Below are 17,234 nucleotides of genomic sequence, written 5' to 3'. Positions count from 1 at the left end.
TGGTGGCAAGGTGTTTTGTATTATTGGTTCTCCTTTCTATTACAGATTTGATGCCATTGACCACTTCAAGGGTAGCAGGTATGGGTGATTGAGATGCTTCCTTTTGAGATACTGAATACGAGTTGTTGTCTTTGGGGGTTGAAGGCTCTCAAGTGAAGGAGGGAATATTGCAGAAGTTAAAGAGTACAAGTCACTTTATTTGCCTCGACTTGTGAGAATTTCCCTCAAGTTGAGCAATAGTGTCCAGCATGAGACATGGTTCTTGGTTCAAGCCCCAGTAGTGACAGGGTGTTTTTCATTGCTTCCTCCTGTAATATACCTACCATTAATCAACAGGAAATTTAAGTGTGACAGTTATCTGGTGTCCCTAACCTCAAATATGAAGCTCATGACAAGATGTCAAATGCAAAGAAGCACTTCTCTTTTGCTGTGTGTTATTTCTATTTTGATACAAGTTAATAAATATAAAGAAAGGTATCTGATTTCAGTATTTCATCTTTTTGATGCAAAGAGACAAGAGTTACAAGAGGCCCTGAGGGCCTGTGTTGCTAACCTACATATTTAAGTCAATAATGCAAAACTTGACAGTTCTTTTGAAGGATATGCCTCAACCCATAGATACATTTTCAAAGTGGGTGGGACCAGACCCAAGGACAAATTATCAGTTGTGTTTGTGTTTATCTCCTGATGCTCAGCAATGCTATCAAGTTTGAATAACTGAGTAACTCAGTAAAGCTAGTTGACTCAAATTTTCTTTGCTGAGCTTAATTACACCGAGATATTAATCAATTATACATTCCAGGTTGATCAAAATATTACATTGACTTAGACCTCAGAATTGATTTTGGAATTGATAGATTTAATGATTATATGAAATACTGTACAGTTGATCCATTCTTGCAATTTTCATTTAGCTAATGAAGTACATTAGTACTAAATCACTCCTATCAAACACTATTTCATAGTTCTTCACTTGGTGTTTAGAATGGTTTTGTTTTTTTACTCTACTTTCAGATTCATCCCAAAATGGCATACACAGTAGAAAATATACAGAAATTCCTGCTGACCACCACCTCATTGTGGTCTTTTCCATTGTTCTGTGCATACCTCATCATGATTATGTTGTCACCTATCTACCAGAGAGTTACCTCCCCTCTCCAAATGAGACCAGTAAGTACATGTAGTAAAACCAGTTAAATCAAACACTACAAAGACCAAAAATATAGATCTGGTGTTTTCTTGACCTAATCTGCACACATCAGTCTCTCTTTCAATGCTTGTAAAGAGATCAAGGAATACTCACCATGCAAATACCAGTTCTCACAATTTCATAGGGCATCTTGTGATTTTTGTTAGTTTGTTTTTAATGGAAGGGAAAAAACATTTCAAACATTTGGGGATAAAATGACAAGAAAGTTAATGTGAGTTCAACCAAAAACCCCTTTGCATTTGGAGGAATGATTAATGATGGCAAGAATGGGAGATGACTAGTAACTAGATTCAGTAGAAGATGCAAATGAAGTCAGTTAAGCACTCCATTTTGAACTTGGGTAATAGTGTATCATTGTAAAAATGTATATTTTGTTTTTCAGTTTGGTTTCAACTTACCACTATTTTCGAATTGATTTTTTCTTTCAAAGTTGCACTAGATCAAAATTGAATAATTTCTCAAGTCCCATATAAACAATTGAATGAGCTATTCATTGCTTTTTACATATACTACTGACTTTACTGACACCCTGTCACATCGGACATTTTTTGTGGTCCCCTATGATGTTGGTACAATTAGGATTTACTGTATCTTCTCTATGTACGCAGTCATTTTAGCTAACTCATAAAAAGTATGCATGCAGTGACAAAAAAATAAAAATACAGAAGTGCATTTTGCTATTTATGAAGTACTTGTCTTTTTCTAAGATCCTGATAATCCACAACTTTGCCTGTAGTGCTGCCAGCCTGTATGCCATGTTGGGATTACTGTATGGTCTGTCTCAGAGTGAGTCAACATTCCAGAAAGGCCCATCTGAGTTGATGATCCCATTCTTCAGGATTTATTGGATAACAAAACTCGTCGAGCTATTGGACACTGTCTTCATGATGCTACGTCACCGTCGCCGGCAGATTAGCTTCCTGCATGTGTACCACCATTGCTCCATGTTGCTGCTGAGTGACGTATCATACAACGTGTATCCCTGGCCCTGTATAGCCTTCTACCTGGCCATCAACTGTTTTGTACATATTGTTCTCTACCTGTACTATGGCTTAAGTGCTACATTCCCAGACAAGTCCTTTCCTTGGAAGAAACATATCACACAGTTGCAGCTTCTACAGTTTTTTATAGGATTCATTCATGCAACTACAGGGTATCTATATTATGGTTTTTGTATTTATGGAATTTTTTATGGAATGTCTATGACCATTCTGTTTTCGAATTTTTATTATATAGCCTATATTAAGGAAAAACATCCCACCAAACTACACAAGTCTTAGACACTAAAGGGCCAGACTGGCATATATCCATACTTATATAATTTACCAATAGATACTCATTTACTGTATAGATGTGGCTTGACATTTTTGTAGATTTACACATAGTATACATGTGTAAGCAATGATACAATAAAGGTGTTTTACATTCTCAACTTTTTGGAGGCATTTGATCCAGATATCAATCTTTTTAATGATAACACAAAATTTTAATTAAGTGATATCACTCATTCAAATTAATGATACATATATCATTATTTCAATACAAATTAACAATATTATTTAATAGATTGATATGAATTTAATTAAGAATAATTAATGAATGCATATAATTCTTTATTGAATGATATAGCTAAATTTTCATTGAGGAATAAATCATTTATTCAAATTAGTGATACACTTTTTGTAGATACGTATTAAAATGGCATTATGTATTTCATACAATACCCATAATTGTCAGTGCTAATATTGGATAGTTATCAGTTTAATTCTGATATTTTATCCTTTCCAAAGTTTCAGCTAAACCATTGCAGCCAGTAATGTCTCAGTTTCTGAAAATGTTTGAATTCTGGTGAGGTTTTAAAACTTGTTTTTGTCTTTTTCTGTATACTCTTTTAGTTTAAAGAACATGTCACTTTTCTATCCTCTTTAGTGAAGAGGTATAGTATCTGGCTGGAGGTTGAAGAATCCCTAGTTCGAATTCCAACAGGGGTAGAACATGTTTTTCATCACTCCCTCTTATTATCAGGATTTTCAATGTGTTTGTATGTGATTACAAGGAACTTTTCAGTAGTATTTCATCAAAAGAAGTTTAGCTAGTATGTTTTTTTTTGTGATGCTGGACAGTGCTGTTGTTGGCTGGACCAAGTTGTCTTCCTAGTTCTAACTTTCTAGTTGCTGGACTTAATTCAACTTCATTGGTTAACTAGGTTTGAATGGATGAATTTCAAATAAATATCATTCACCTTGAAATATGCACTGTACTGTTCACAAATTGTATACTATAATATAAGATTTTTTTTATATAATACCTATGGAAAATTCCAGACATAACTCCATATGAATGTGGAAATGAAACACCTGCTTTGTATATTGATGTTAGAGATGTACATGTACACACATAGCATGTTATATACATCTCTGGTTGATGTACAGTACTTGTGGCAGAGACATGACAAGCATCTGTCTGTCAAAGAGTGTATCATATGAAATCCAACATAAAGTACAGTGTTTGAGCTATTATGAAAATGAAGAGAGGTGCGGAATGGGATGGGGGAGATTAAAATCAGGCATCATGCATTGCAAGTCCTGGAAATGCAATGTGGTATACAGGGTTTACTCACTTTATGATCTCTCTTAAGATAAATGTTTTGTGCTTTTTGCTTTTTGGAGATGGATGTGAATAAGATAAGCAATTCTCACAATGTAGAAATCATTATGATGGTTGGATATATATTTGTTCCATAATTTAATGTACTCCTGTCACATTTTTTGTGTAGCACAATCAAGAAAGTCAAACAATGTATTTTAATGGAAAACAACTTCTAATTGCAGAACTACAATTTATAAATGGTATATAATTCTTGTATCATCAAAAAATATCATTGATATTCCATATATTTTTCTGATATTTGTAAAATTCTTAATGACAATACATGTTTTCATGACAATGCATACAAATGTATGTAATCTTGTTTTTTCACTTGTGTTCACTTTTCATATTTTGTTATGACCAAAAACGTACTCCAGTAAAGGTTAAATCCTAAAGTGCCTTAAAAATTCCACCATGATTATAATTTCTTTAATATTATATCATGGATACATTGCTACTATTTTCTAAGTACTACTTTGTTAACTCCATCCCAATTATCTGTATCACAAGCTAAAACCACTGAAAGGAAACTTTAGCAGGTATTGTGCATATATCACTTTTCATTGGATCAATGATGTAGGTAATTAAAGTGAGGCATACATTCCTTGACATTTCTGAGTCTCGCTATATTTTTCTGAATGTCATTTGAGCTTTTTACAGGATTACTACAATATTTTGGCCCTTACACCAAATTGTCATGAGCTTAACACCTTATGACCATAGATGTAATCACCAATTACATCATCATACCTTTTATTGTGCATTGCACCAGAAAGCAGTAAATCAATTTAACTAATGCAATGTATTCATGAAGTTCAAACAATTAAGCATATATCCCTGCAAGCTGAATGTTTGCAATTTAGTTGTTACTACAAAATATCACCAGCTATGAAATTTCCTTCTTGCAAATATTCAAGTTGGAAAAGGGAATCATTTGTATTCAAAACATGTTGTGTCACATCCTCTTTCATTTCTCTGGCTCCAAAAAAATCCTACTTGTCTAGAACTGATGAAGGAATTTTTACCAAATTTGCTGTAAATTTGTGTAAACAAATGAACATAATGTTATAGAAACAGAGGGGCTTGAGTCTATAAATAGGAAAAGGGTCATCTTCAAAACTTGTCAGTACCATTAAAGGGTTTTTATTTGGAATCCTTGCTTATATAAGTAGATATCGGAAATTATGCAGTTCTGGAATTCTATTATTTTTCCCTTACATTGACATTTGTATATGTGAAAGTATATTTGAAGTTACTGCTGCAGACCCATATGTTGAAATGAACTTTCTCATGGTATAGTAGTTGATCTATTGCTGAAATTAATGTAACTGTCCATATATCAAAAAACAAGCATGCTATACCGGAAAAAAATTTGGCCATTTAGGGTTTTAAATAATATTGAAATGAATATTGATGTCATTTGTGGTTCTTATTTCAGAATACTCTCATTTCTATGTCATTGATAATGGATTTTAAAGTTTACATACATTATACAAAACCTAATGCCATATTGATTTTTTTGCCATTATGATTAGTCCCGTACTCTTTTATGTACAGGTTTATAAAGACATTCACACAGTTATAAAAGATGCAAATATAATGTACAAATATTGAAGCAAACCAGAATAAAATATAAATGTACTTCATTTTTTTAATTTGTTATTTACTCTTGTTAACCAAGAGGATACAGAAACATCTTTGAGTCATTGTGTATGTACATGTACTGATTTTGACTAGGAATAAATCTTTACCTTCAGTGCTACATATGTTTTATTCCATACACAGTCTGGAGAGGACTTTGTTTTATGGCTTCATGTACAAATCATCCTTTCAAAAAAGGTTTTCGACAGAAATTCCCAATTGTGGCCCTGGCAATGGGTCAAATTAATAAAGAAGAGTAACTTTATAATATACCGTAATAGCAATATGTCACATTGATATCAAAATTTTATCACATTTGGGTCAGTCAAAAAGATATGTAGATCGCCAAGTTTCAATTGTACATGTATCACCATTATTACTTCACTTGGTCACTTCCATAAAAAATGACAAAAAAATCCTTTCAGTTAAATTTTAAAGGAAATCAAATATACCCTTCATTGTTTTGATTGAAAACTTGCATTCCTACTTGCAAAGAAAAATGATAAGTTTTGAAAATCTTACTCTGCTTTATTGAGAGCAGGTTCTTTAATATGTTTAAAGAAAATGTAGCATTTACAAATCACATATATTAATAACATGCAACATCATAATGTTGTTATTTCTGCAACTATAAACAAGACTGGTTTCTTCACACAAGAACAAGTATATAAGAATTGTATATCCACAAGCAACATATCAACGATTCAAATGAAAGTACTGTACTGTAATAAAGACAATAATAATGTATTAGACAGTAGTGTGATCTATGTACCTTAACTTCCATGAACTGAACACATCTAAAGCATATCTGCAACTTTTTAAAGTTCAATGAAAAGTTTGGTACTAGGTAGTCACAGCAAAACATTTGTATATGGTAACCGAAAATGTATGCTTTACAAGCAGGAAATGAGGGATTTGGTGACAACTTGTTTATTGATTTTTAAGATCATAAAACCTTTCAGACATATCCATTACTTTCACATATATACAAAAAATAAAGTGAAATAAAGTAGAGATGTGTTCAAACATTTATATGTTGATATAATTTTTCATAGTCAGAACAAAAGGGCAAGTTTAATTAACATACTAACATATACAAATAACCATCCAACACATTTAGACCTAACGAATACAAATAACCATCCAACACATTTAGACCTAACGAATACAAATAACCATCCAACACATTTAGACCTAACGAATACAAATAACCATCCAACACATTTAGACCTAACGAATACAAATAACCATCCAACACATTTAGACCTAACGAATACAAATAACCATCCAACACATTTAGACCTAACGAATACAAATAACCATCCAACACATTTAGACCTAACGAATACAAATAACCATCCAACACATTTAGACCTAAAGAATACAAATAACCATCCAACACATTTAGACCTAACGAATACAAATAATCATCCAACACATTTAGACCTAAAGAATACAAATAACCATCCAACACATTTAGACCTAAAGAATACAAATAACCATCCAACACATTTAGACCTAAAGAATACAAATAACCATCCAACACATTTAGACCTAAAGAATACAAATAACCATCCAACACATTTAGACCTAAAGAATACAAATAACCATCCAACACATTTAGACCTAACGAATACAAATAACCATCCAACACATTTAGACCTAACGAATACAAATAACCATCCAACACATTTAGACCTAACGAATACAAATAACCATCCAACACATTTAGACCTAACGAATACAAATAACCATCCAACACATTTAGACCTAAAGAATACAAATAACCATCCAACACATTTAGACCTAACGAATACAAATAACCATCCAACACATTTAGACCTAACGAATACAAATAACCATCCAACACATTTAGACCTAACGAATACAAATAACCATCCAACACATTTAGACCTAACGAATACAAATAACCATCCAACACATTTAGACCTAAAGAATACAAATAACCATCCAACACATTTAGACCTAACGAATACAAATAACCATCCAACACATTTAGACCTAACGAATACAAATAACCATCTAACACTTTTAGACCTAAAGAATACAAATAACCATCCAACACATTTAGACCTAACGAATACAAATAATCATCCAACACATTTAGACCTAACGAATACAAATAACCATCTAACACATTTAGACCTAACGAATACAAATAACCATCTAACACTTTTAAAGCTATTGAATATTAATAACCATCTAACACATATAAACATCAAATACAAATAACCATCAAACACATTTAAACCCTTTACATACCTTTTCAGCGATACTTAACAATGACTAATTTGCTTAATAAATACTCATAGGAGACTTATGTTTCTCTGTGGTCCTAATGCATTTACATCACATGTAAAAAACAACCATTAAATGACTTTAAACAAATTTTGACTATATTAATGTAAAAGTATCATTTATACCCAAATGTGAAATTGTCGGGACTACAACTGTGTAATAGAAGCTGACATCATGTTTGTTACAAAACGTTTATTATGACTTTGTGAATAAAGTTATCCTGCGTGTCTTCAAACTTATGCAATTAGATAGCACCATGTCTATATGACTGTGGAGTCAGAGATATAAGTTTGTTGTAAGTTGAACAAAGTTGTGTTTCCTTCTGAGATGTAACCAAGAACTAAATGACAGGAATGAAGAAGTGCAGACAACAGTAACAAATATATCACAGCCTTATAGCTTGATCTGACTATCATATCAAAGTGAATATAAGTTTTATTACAAAATGTACTCTGATGTCTGCTGTCCTACTGATGTTGTAGAAGCTATAGAACAGTATAGGAAACCTACTCGTCTTACACTAATACATAAATACCTTTATTATTCTATAAGTTTGATCTTTCAGCTGAAACATGGAACTAGCCAATTGATTTCAACCTACCTTACTCATCAATCTCACCTGGATGATTAAACTTTTTAAATTTTTTAAATCATATTTTTACTTACGGTAAGTGCATCTTACAGTTAACATACATTTTGACAACATAAGCTTTGACATCTCAAAAATCATATAGAATATGGCAGCCATTCAATTATTTCTCATTGAAAATCATAAATACATTTGTTTATGAATTCATCTGAGTAACATTGAATATAAAGGTGAAAGGGAAAGTAACTTTCAAGAGTCATGAAAAAGAAATTGTGACACTGATGATAGTAAACCAGTGTCAATACATGCATACCATCAAAACTTTCAGCCTATACTAATAATTTTTCCAGTGAGAAATAAACAACGTTATGATCAAAAATGCTATTTTTCGATATAAATTATAGTAAAGTTAATCGCCACTCCAGGAAGAAATGAGAGCCATTTTGGTAGTTAAGGCACCTTAAGACGCTTTCATCCTAGATGAGTATTTGATTCGACCATACCTGGGTGTTGAGAAGATTTTTGAAGTTTAAGTCAATTTGACCCAAACTGGCCCTGTCCAACAGCCCCTAGGGGTCAGTTAGGATCAATCTATTCTTACCATTTAGCTGTCATCCTTTATTCATAATTCTACCCGTTTGAAATATTTCCAATGTAAATTACACAAATTATACTCAAAAATCTATATTTACTTTATAAACTAAAGTAAACTTTACCCCCTCCCAATAGGGAAATGTAAGACCTTGGAGCCATGAAATTCACAGCTTTTGGTAAATCACCTAAGACGCATCTATCCATGAAGAGCATTCGATACTACCGTATCTGGGTGTTGAGAAGAAGATTTTTGAAATTTAAGTAAATTTGACACCTTTTGCCCCATCTCACTACTTTGCTTCATCTTAGGCCAGGGAAGGTTTCTACAAAATTTCATTGAAATCGGTTGAGACGTTTTTGAGAAGTTCAAAATGTCAGATGAAGGTGATCGCAATAGGTCAACCATGAGACTTTGTTTCAGGTGACCTAAGAAATTGCACATGTAATAAAAGTTTGTAATCTTGAACAGTAATCCATTGAATTTGTACATTTACAATTCCAGAGAAGATATAGAATTATCAGGAATTTATGTACTGTGCTGGAATATTAGACACCACAATCATAGATTATTTTGATCGTCACAGGCAGTGTGATTTTTCACTGCAGCTGACTGTTCAGTACAGATATCACATTGGTTTTTTTCAAAGCAGTACATCACTTTCAAATGTTGTTTCAGTTTTCAATATTTGTTATTGACCTCTTATCAATGTATCTACAGTTTATTTGCAGCCAAGGTAACTTTTCCATATTAGAGGCACACTGATTTAAGGCTACAGTGTTGCATGGTCATTATTTTTTACCATCTTTGAATGATAATGAGTGCTGGCCATGGATGGTGTCTCTGCCATCTCGTGTCATTCATCATTGGTATCTCTGCTAACTTACTAATACATGTACTGTAAACAGAGATTTGATCTCTAGTGACCACTGGGCAGTATATCTGTGTTGGTTTCCATGTATACATGGCAAGCACCATGTACTTTCCTAGACTTCCTTGACCACTGGAGGGTCAGTCTATATGCTGATGTTCCTGCCAGAGTATGCGTACCTTAGTGATACACTGCTGGCCATAGGCAGATTGGACAAAAACAATACAGGTGAAGGTAAGGACAAAAAGCCATGCAACCCACAGTAAATAATCTGACTCCTCTGTTGGTATACTGGACAGGGGCCCATCATAATCCTCATCTGTAACATTCACCGAAGTGTTCGGCTCCAAACCTGTCAGCAAAAGGAGATGAAAATCAAATCAACCATGAAAATTTTACAATCATTAATAAATTTTATAAATGTCTGCAGTATGCTACCTGAAATTTTGGCATCAAAAGTGTTGTCAACAGGAGATGCTGCTTAGTGTGTTTTGATAAAATTGCTGCATCAAGGTTGTCTTAAAAGTTTCTAACATCTGTGTTGTTACTTACTGACTGATACTGTAGAATGAAATGAACAATGCCAATTCCTGCTTGCTGGCAGCTACAGCTATATTTTACTTAATGTTCCTACGACTTAATTTTTATTCATGTATTGCTACAAAGACAAAGGCAACTTAACAAACCTGTAATATTCCTGACAAACGATGCCAAATTGTCAAAACTTTTGTCTGTCTGGTTAAAGCGGACTAATGCCCTGGACTGGTGAAACAGCAGAATGTTAGGCACCAACACAGTTCCAAACCTTGCATTAAGACTGAAAGGAATAATTTGGTAGATAAGTTACTCAGCTGCATTTAGTTATACCTATGCACTATACATGTATCAGACATCTGAAAGAGATATGTTAGATCACTTTCCACATTTTGACCACATATATGATCCAGTAGCTCAGCCTAAGAAATTGTAATTGATAACAAATTTCATCTCATTATCATACTGAAAACATACATACATTCTTCAATAATAACATTTTTCAGAGCATTATTCCTCATCAGAAATTTCAAATAATCTATCTCCTCATTACAGGGGAGTGACAGATCTAAGTGCATTGACATTCATATTTGTGAATAAATATTTTCACTTAATTGTAATACATATGTGTATTTAACACTACAAAAGCAGTTAAGCATATGAGTGATATTCCTGACAATGGATGCCAAGTTGATTAATCTGTCAAAACTTTTAACACAATACACTATAAACTAACATTTTCCATTTTGTACAACCTTTTGCAACTAAAGACCAATACTCTCCATTTATTTTTACGGATAAATTCCCTTAACCCTGAAGTATATGTAATTCAATAAAAATGATTTCTCCATATCTAGAATGATTATTCTTCAACATAAAACTTACAAAGCCTTCCCGACAGGTAACCTAACAAGATTTCAACAAAATCAGTACATGAAGGAAAATTAAAATAATGTTTATTATAACATATGGGTAAGCTTACAGAATTTAGTAAGCAACTTCAAATGATACTATAGAAAGCAAATGATTTTATCATGATCAGACAAATAATTCTCATTTTTTATTTTAAATATCTTAACTCCCTTGCTTTCTCAAATACTATTAAAAAGGGGATTGTATGAAGCATGCAGAGATTTCCATTCCATAGACATAAGCTTATTAACTTAATAACCCATAATGAAGATTTTTTTACAACAGCTGTTAGTGTGGGAGTAAACACGAGTCTCAGAGTCTCGCTATGGAAGGAAACCAAACACCAAAATTCTTCAGCCATTATGTTGAAAGGTGAATGTATTTATTCACTGTGGCATCCAGGCACACAAACTTATATCATACACCCTGGCTAAGGCAAATAAACACTTACTTGCTGAATTGTGCAGCATCCACAGCCAACACCTCAAGTTGGGGGAACGCTCTGGCTAAGGCATTGTAGTTTGGTGCCATTTTGGCACAAAACGGGCACCATGGGGCAAAAAACAATACCAGAACACAGTCTGATATACTTTCATTCTTGTCAAAGTTAAGTGCATTTAATAGTCCTGTATTGTTAACAATTTTTACTGTTTCAGTAGTTACATTTGTGTCTGTAAGGTTCTTGCCACTACACTGAAACCTGACCTTTTTATCTGTTTTATTTGTTAGTTCTTCATCATCTACAGATTTGTCTAATGTTGTATTTTCCACAACTTGAGTGGGATTCAGAGAGGAGTCATTACTGTCAAAGGATGGCATATCAGCCAACACTTCAGAACTGCCTTCTAGCACAGGGTCTACAATGCTTTTGAGAATGTTTCCAAATGACAAGTATCTATAACTCTGGTTTGTACTTTCAACACTTGCATCAGCTTCCTTTATCTCCTTCATTCCATCCTCTGTACTATCATATGGAACCTCATTTTCATCTTTAACAACCTCAATCTCTTCTTGATAAACATGCACAACCTCCTCCCTCTTGTTTGTAACAGAAACTTCAGGACTTTCAATGGGTTCTTCCTTCTTATCAGGAATTTTTCTTTGTTGTGATGTGGAAGTCTGCCCTAAATCTACATCTTCAGAATTTGAGGGTTCAACAATATCATTATTAAGATCACTGTTCCCATCCTTACTGTAGGTTAAGTCAATTTTCCCATGCATATCTGAATTGACATCATTCATCGATGTTGTCCTTGGACTTTCAGAACTAATTTGAGATTCGCTCATGGATTCCTGGTGTACAATATAATCCTGAGAATTTTTCCTGTCCTGGTCTTGCATATCAGCATTAACCATGGTATTTGCCAACAAGCAAAATAATATTCCTGAAAATAAATACATGAACATTATTGATTGGTTACAAAAACATTCTTTCTGCAATAACATGAGGCCCATGGGACCGGTATCGCTCACCATCCCCATATCCCTTCTGAATTTCTATTCATGCATAGTCACCAAGAAATGTACATCTTTAAGGGACCTGAAATTTCCCCATGGAGATACTTTGTTTTATGCCACAAGAATATGAATTTACCCCAACAAAAATTTGAGGACAAGTTCTTTCTGTGATGGAGAGATAGAATAAACTCCATTTGATAGTGAGGGTACTTCAAGTATAAATGCATCAATTTACTGTGAAAGATGCTGTAATGATGGAAATAAAGAGAAAAGATGCCATTAAATATCAGGTATTATGTCACCTAGTAGAGATTCAGTTAGAACTTCTGTGTGACAGCTATTGTCCAATCCTGTAAAACCAGCCATGACAGATGAAGCCCAATACCAAAATCAAAAATTTGAGTTAAGATAGGTCACTACAAATTATGCTTAACTGTCATAGAGAGGATAGGGAATATGGATTAGAATATATAAAATATAGCGCTTTCTTTACACTTTCATAGTATAGATAATGTATAGTTTGCATACAAGCCCCTTCCCCCCGTGGTGTATTCCAATTAAATTATTGAACTCAGAAAATCAACGGGACGGTCCAGCAAGTGCCAAGCACGGTGCGAACAGTGCGGATCACTGGTGCCTTAGAAGGTCTTTTGAAAATGAGAAGTGTGAAAATAAGGTCTAGTAGGGTGAGTAGCTAGTTTTAGTAACTATATCTTAGGCAGATGATCCATGGTCAATGAAAGTGTAAGGGAGGTAACTCGTAGTGCAAAATAAATCCTATCTACATTCTAGTGGCTTCTGCGCTACAATTCAGTGTTGTAGTGCTAAAATCAACACATGGTAATTAAATTATAATCATATTTGACCTGATTTTGTCACATATAGTATTGAAGTGCCAGTACACATTTATATAGTTATATACAACCTGACGTCCACATTAGAACGGCCATTTTTTCTCGAATCATGAAGTCTATTTGCATAACAACCTCTGATTGGTTACTTACGATAGCTCAGTTCATATTTCTAACCAATCAAAGGTTTTAATACATGCTGTTGACAGCGCACCGGCACCCTACATTGCGAACCCTCGTGGTCATAATCTTAGTAACTAGGGCGAAGGAGGTTAGAACGACACTTCATACGAAAAGTCGGAGGAAATGGGTGCCTACAACCACTCGTTTGTGTTCCATTTTGAACAAAAGTATGACCAGTCTTTGTTCCAAGGTTACATGAAGCGGCATTGGACGGACAGCTTCATTTATTCCACCGTCTACGTCCTCATCGTGTTCTGTGGGAAGAAATGGATGGAGAATCGACCTCGGTACGATCTGAGACCCTACCTCGCCACCTGGAGTGCGATACTGGGTATATTTAGTATATTTGGAGCAATTAGGACTGTCCCAGAATTGATTTCCTCCGTAAGAGATTATGGGATGGAGTATTCGCTGTGTGTCCCGTCGTACTTCGAGGGCGTGACCGGGTTCTGGTGTTTCATGTTTGCACTTTCGAAGGTATATGAACTTGGAGACACTATTTTCATTATTCTTAGAAAGCAACAGCTTATATTCTTACACTGGTATCATCACATCACTGTTTTAATTTACGTCTGGTACATGTACCCAATAAATCTGGGATTTGGAAGATGGTTTATGGGGATGAACTACACTGTGCATTCCATTATGTACAGTTACTATGCACTGCGTGCGATGAAATTCCATGTACCCAAGTTTGTGAGCATGATCATCACATTACTGCAGCTGACACAAATGGTAACTGGGTTTGCTGTCACCTATTTTGCACACAAGCTGAATCAACAGGGTATTAAATGTAGCCAGACGGAACAGCCAATTCAGTATGGAATGATTATGTATGGGACATATTTCATTCTCTTTGCTCACTTCTTCTATACAACTTATATTGCCGAAAAGCCAAAATCAATAAATGGTCATATAACAGACGGAAAGAAAAAGAGTTGATAGTCCTGCACCATAAACATATCCCATTCCATTTAACTTAATTTAACTGTAAGTGTTGAAAATTTGAATACTTAAACGGAAGAAAGCAGTTTACATCCATCAGGAACATCAGTTTTCATATCTACAACAGTGGATGAGCATGCATTGGAAAGTCAAGAATTGGTTTCTTGTGAATATGTGTAATCGTTTCTTATGGCGATTATTGTTTCCATATTGGAAAGGCATTGTGCAAGAGATGACATTATGGATAATTAAATGTGTCGCAAAGTGAAATCTGCAGAAATTAAAAATTTTGTGAAATCCTGAATTTGTGCGAAAATAAGTATGTGTATTGTTGATTAGTTAATAAGGTACTTATACATGGATAGATTGTAGCTCAAGTTTTACTTTGATATTGATTTTATTTTAATTATTGTTAATAGTCCAGATCCTAATTTCATTTATTTTTGCATTTGCAGGTGTTTTCCTTTTTTATTTTCGTGTACATATCTACAATATTTTAAAACTTAATTTGATGTTCAGCATTGTTTTCAAAGGTTCAGTTAAAATTCCCATACATTTATATTTAAGAAAATGCTATTTCAATGATTTCATTAGGAAATTTAAGTTCAGATTGTGCACAGGTAACATTTTTTGGCACCTGGTATTATTATTAATTATGGGGAACATGAGAAGAATAATGAAGCCATCTCAACACATAAAGTAGAACAAAAACAAAAGAATTGAAGCCCTGTGTAGTGTGTACTTTCAAACATGACTTTTTGTGAATTGTATTAATTTTTGATGGAAGTTTGGAGACTTTCCAATTTTAGTTCACCATTTGTAGAATGATACAGGGAATAATTGCCATGTGACTGAAAGGTACATTATGACATAGAGACTAGAGTGAGAGTAATCAATATTGATGCTCCAGCTTTGGGACAACATCATCACTGTATTGACTGCTTGTACTCTGAATCTTGTGCGAACATAAGTCTGTTCCTAAGTACAAAAAGGGTATGGAATTATACGATTGATTTTCCTTTCTCACTGTGTTCCTTTCAAACTTGGCTGTTATTACTTGTTTTCATGTCTATACTAAAAAGGTTTATTTCTAGACATTCTATAGTGATGCTTAAAATCACATTTTCCAAATATGATTACAACTTCATATTTTTGTTTCTGATGATTAAACTAACTTCTTTTTATTTTCACCCTGAGCTTTGTCGATAATACTGCTGTTAGCAAAACTTTTTTTCTGGAATAAAGTCTTCAACTATCACAATGCATAGCAATCAAACCTTCCAGCTACGGAAATTTCAATACTGTTCGTGTTTGATATTTTACTCAATTTTTTAATACCTCATTAATTTATTTCACAACTGTAGCATTTGAAAAATCTAGTTGGACAGTAATTTTACGGACTACAGATTAAAATTCTAATTGATGTGGTTATGTATAATATTACATCATTTTAAGACATTGTTATTGAGATACGTATTTGTAGATGTGGTGAGCTGAGTTATTCCAGTATCAATGTAAAATCATAAAGCACTAAAACCTTATTTCTATTCAGGATATGTGTACTTAATCAATGTTATTTACCTCAGTGTGAACATACAATACTAAGTATAGGCTTTTGAGACTGGTTACATCATAGTAATTTTAATGGTTACAATATCATGCAATCAGTGTTGCTATATACCCCATGAATCCCTATAGTAAAAGCTTAAAGGCTTTAGTAGAAAACAAAGTAGAAGTGAAAGTACTAGTCAACCCATGTTGGGGCTATATGTCTGTACATGCTTGCTGGAGTGGTGTTGTGAAATACCCAACCCGGCTTTCCTTTTTGTTGACCATTGGCAGTATTTGTGTTTCGGTTTCCAAAGCATTACACTGACCCATGAAACCCAAGCAGGCCATGTATTGATCAGAAGGTTTAAAAATATTGGGTTAAATCAACTGTATTTATTTACTAATGGGCCTGGGTTTTACAGGAACCTATTGTAATATGTAAATAGACCAACCGATGAGCTAGTAGATAGGTATTCAATCAAAGGAGACTTAGAATTACTTCCAATTATAAGTTTTTCTAAGATCATTTATTAATTTAAGTCAACGAAAGGTTTTCTTTTCATTTTCATGAAGATAGTTTTTTAGACCATATATAATGGTGTAATTGTGAAGTCCATGTAAAAACCAGGTTAGCTTTAGTTATTTTTTATTGAATATTAATGGAAAATAATTCTGTAGTGAAGAAAGTTTATGTGTTTAAGACTAAGAGTTGTGTAATAAGCTGGTCTTAGTAAATTGCAAGTATTTATCAAAACAATATATCATTGATAATAATTGACTTTGGAAGAATGGAAATTTCTTCAGGATGTCAATGATGAACTTGAAACTGTTGTTTCGTACAACAAAGTTCGGAAGATGTCTTTTTAGGATTCTAACCTTTAAACTTCTTTTCAAAGCATATACAGTGTAAGATACAGTGTATATTAATT

General features: G+C 33.6%; 3 protein-coding genes across 4 annotated transcripts; 2 read left to right on the top strand and 1 right to left on the bottom strand.

The window, feature by feature from the left end:
- Positions 1–1,026: 1,026 nt before the first annotated feature.
- Positions 1,027–2,619, top strand: LOC132551289 (elongation of very long chain fatty acids protein 5-like). The gene is made up of 2 exons (XM_060215415.1): positions 1,027–1,170; positions 1,918–2,619. The coding sequence occupies exons 1-2, from the start codon at positions 1,027–1,029 to the stop codon at positions 2,488–2,490; spliced, it is 717 nt and encodes a 238-aa protein (XP_060071398.1). The 3' UTR covers positions 2,491–2,619.
- A 5,011-nt stretch (positions 2,620–7,630) lies between these two features.
- Positions 7,631–13,728, bottom strand: LOC132551267 (protein disulfide-isomerase A4-like). 2 transcript variants are annotated; one of them, XR_009554242.1, is made up of 5 exons: positions 13,701–13,728; positions 11,769–12,702; positions 10,558–10,688; positions 7,773–10,223; positions 7,631–7,702 (listed from the first exon to the last, which is right to left on the bottom strand). XR_009554242.1 is itself a non-coding variant. In XM_060215391.1 (4 exons), the coding sequence occupies exons 1-4, from the start codon at positions 13,723–13,725 to the stop codon at positions 10,012–10,014; spliced, it is 1,302 nt and encodes a 433-aa protein (XP_060071374.1). In that variant the 5' UTR covers positions 13,726–13,728; the 3' UTR covers positions 7,709–10,011. The 2 variants fall into 2 exon arrangements, 1 of the variants encoding a protein (XP_060071374.1); XM_060215391.1 differs by lacking the exon at positions 7,631–7,702 and having other exon boundaries at positions 7,709–10,223.
- A 204-nt stretch (positions 13,729–13,932) lies between these two features.
- LOC132551293 (elongation of very long chain fatty acids protein 6-like) lies at positions 13,933–14,751 on the top strand. Its single transcript, XM_060215420.1, has one exon. The coding sequence runs from the start codon at positions 13,933–13,935 to the stop codon at positions 14,749–14,751; it is 819 nt and encodes a 272-aa protein (XP_060071403.1).
- Positions 14,752–17,234: the final 2,483 nt, after the last annotated feature.

The sequence above is a fragment of the Ylistrum balloti genome, unplaced genomic scaffold (assembly GCF_031769215.1).
Source record: "Ylistrum balloti isolate Yb309-2 unplaced genomic scaffold, AGI_CSIRO_Ybal_v1 Utg370190, whole genome shotgun sequence".
Taxonomy (NCBI): domain Eukaryota; kingdom Metazoa; phylum Mollusca; class Bivalvia; order Pectinida; family Pectinidae; genus Ylistrum; species Ylistrum balloti.
Note: the sequence above shows the minus strand (reverse complement) of the source record. Positions and strands in the feature narration are given on the sequence as shown.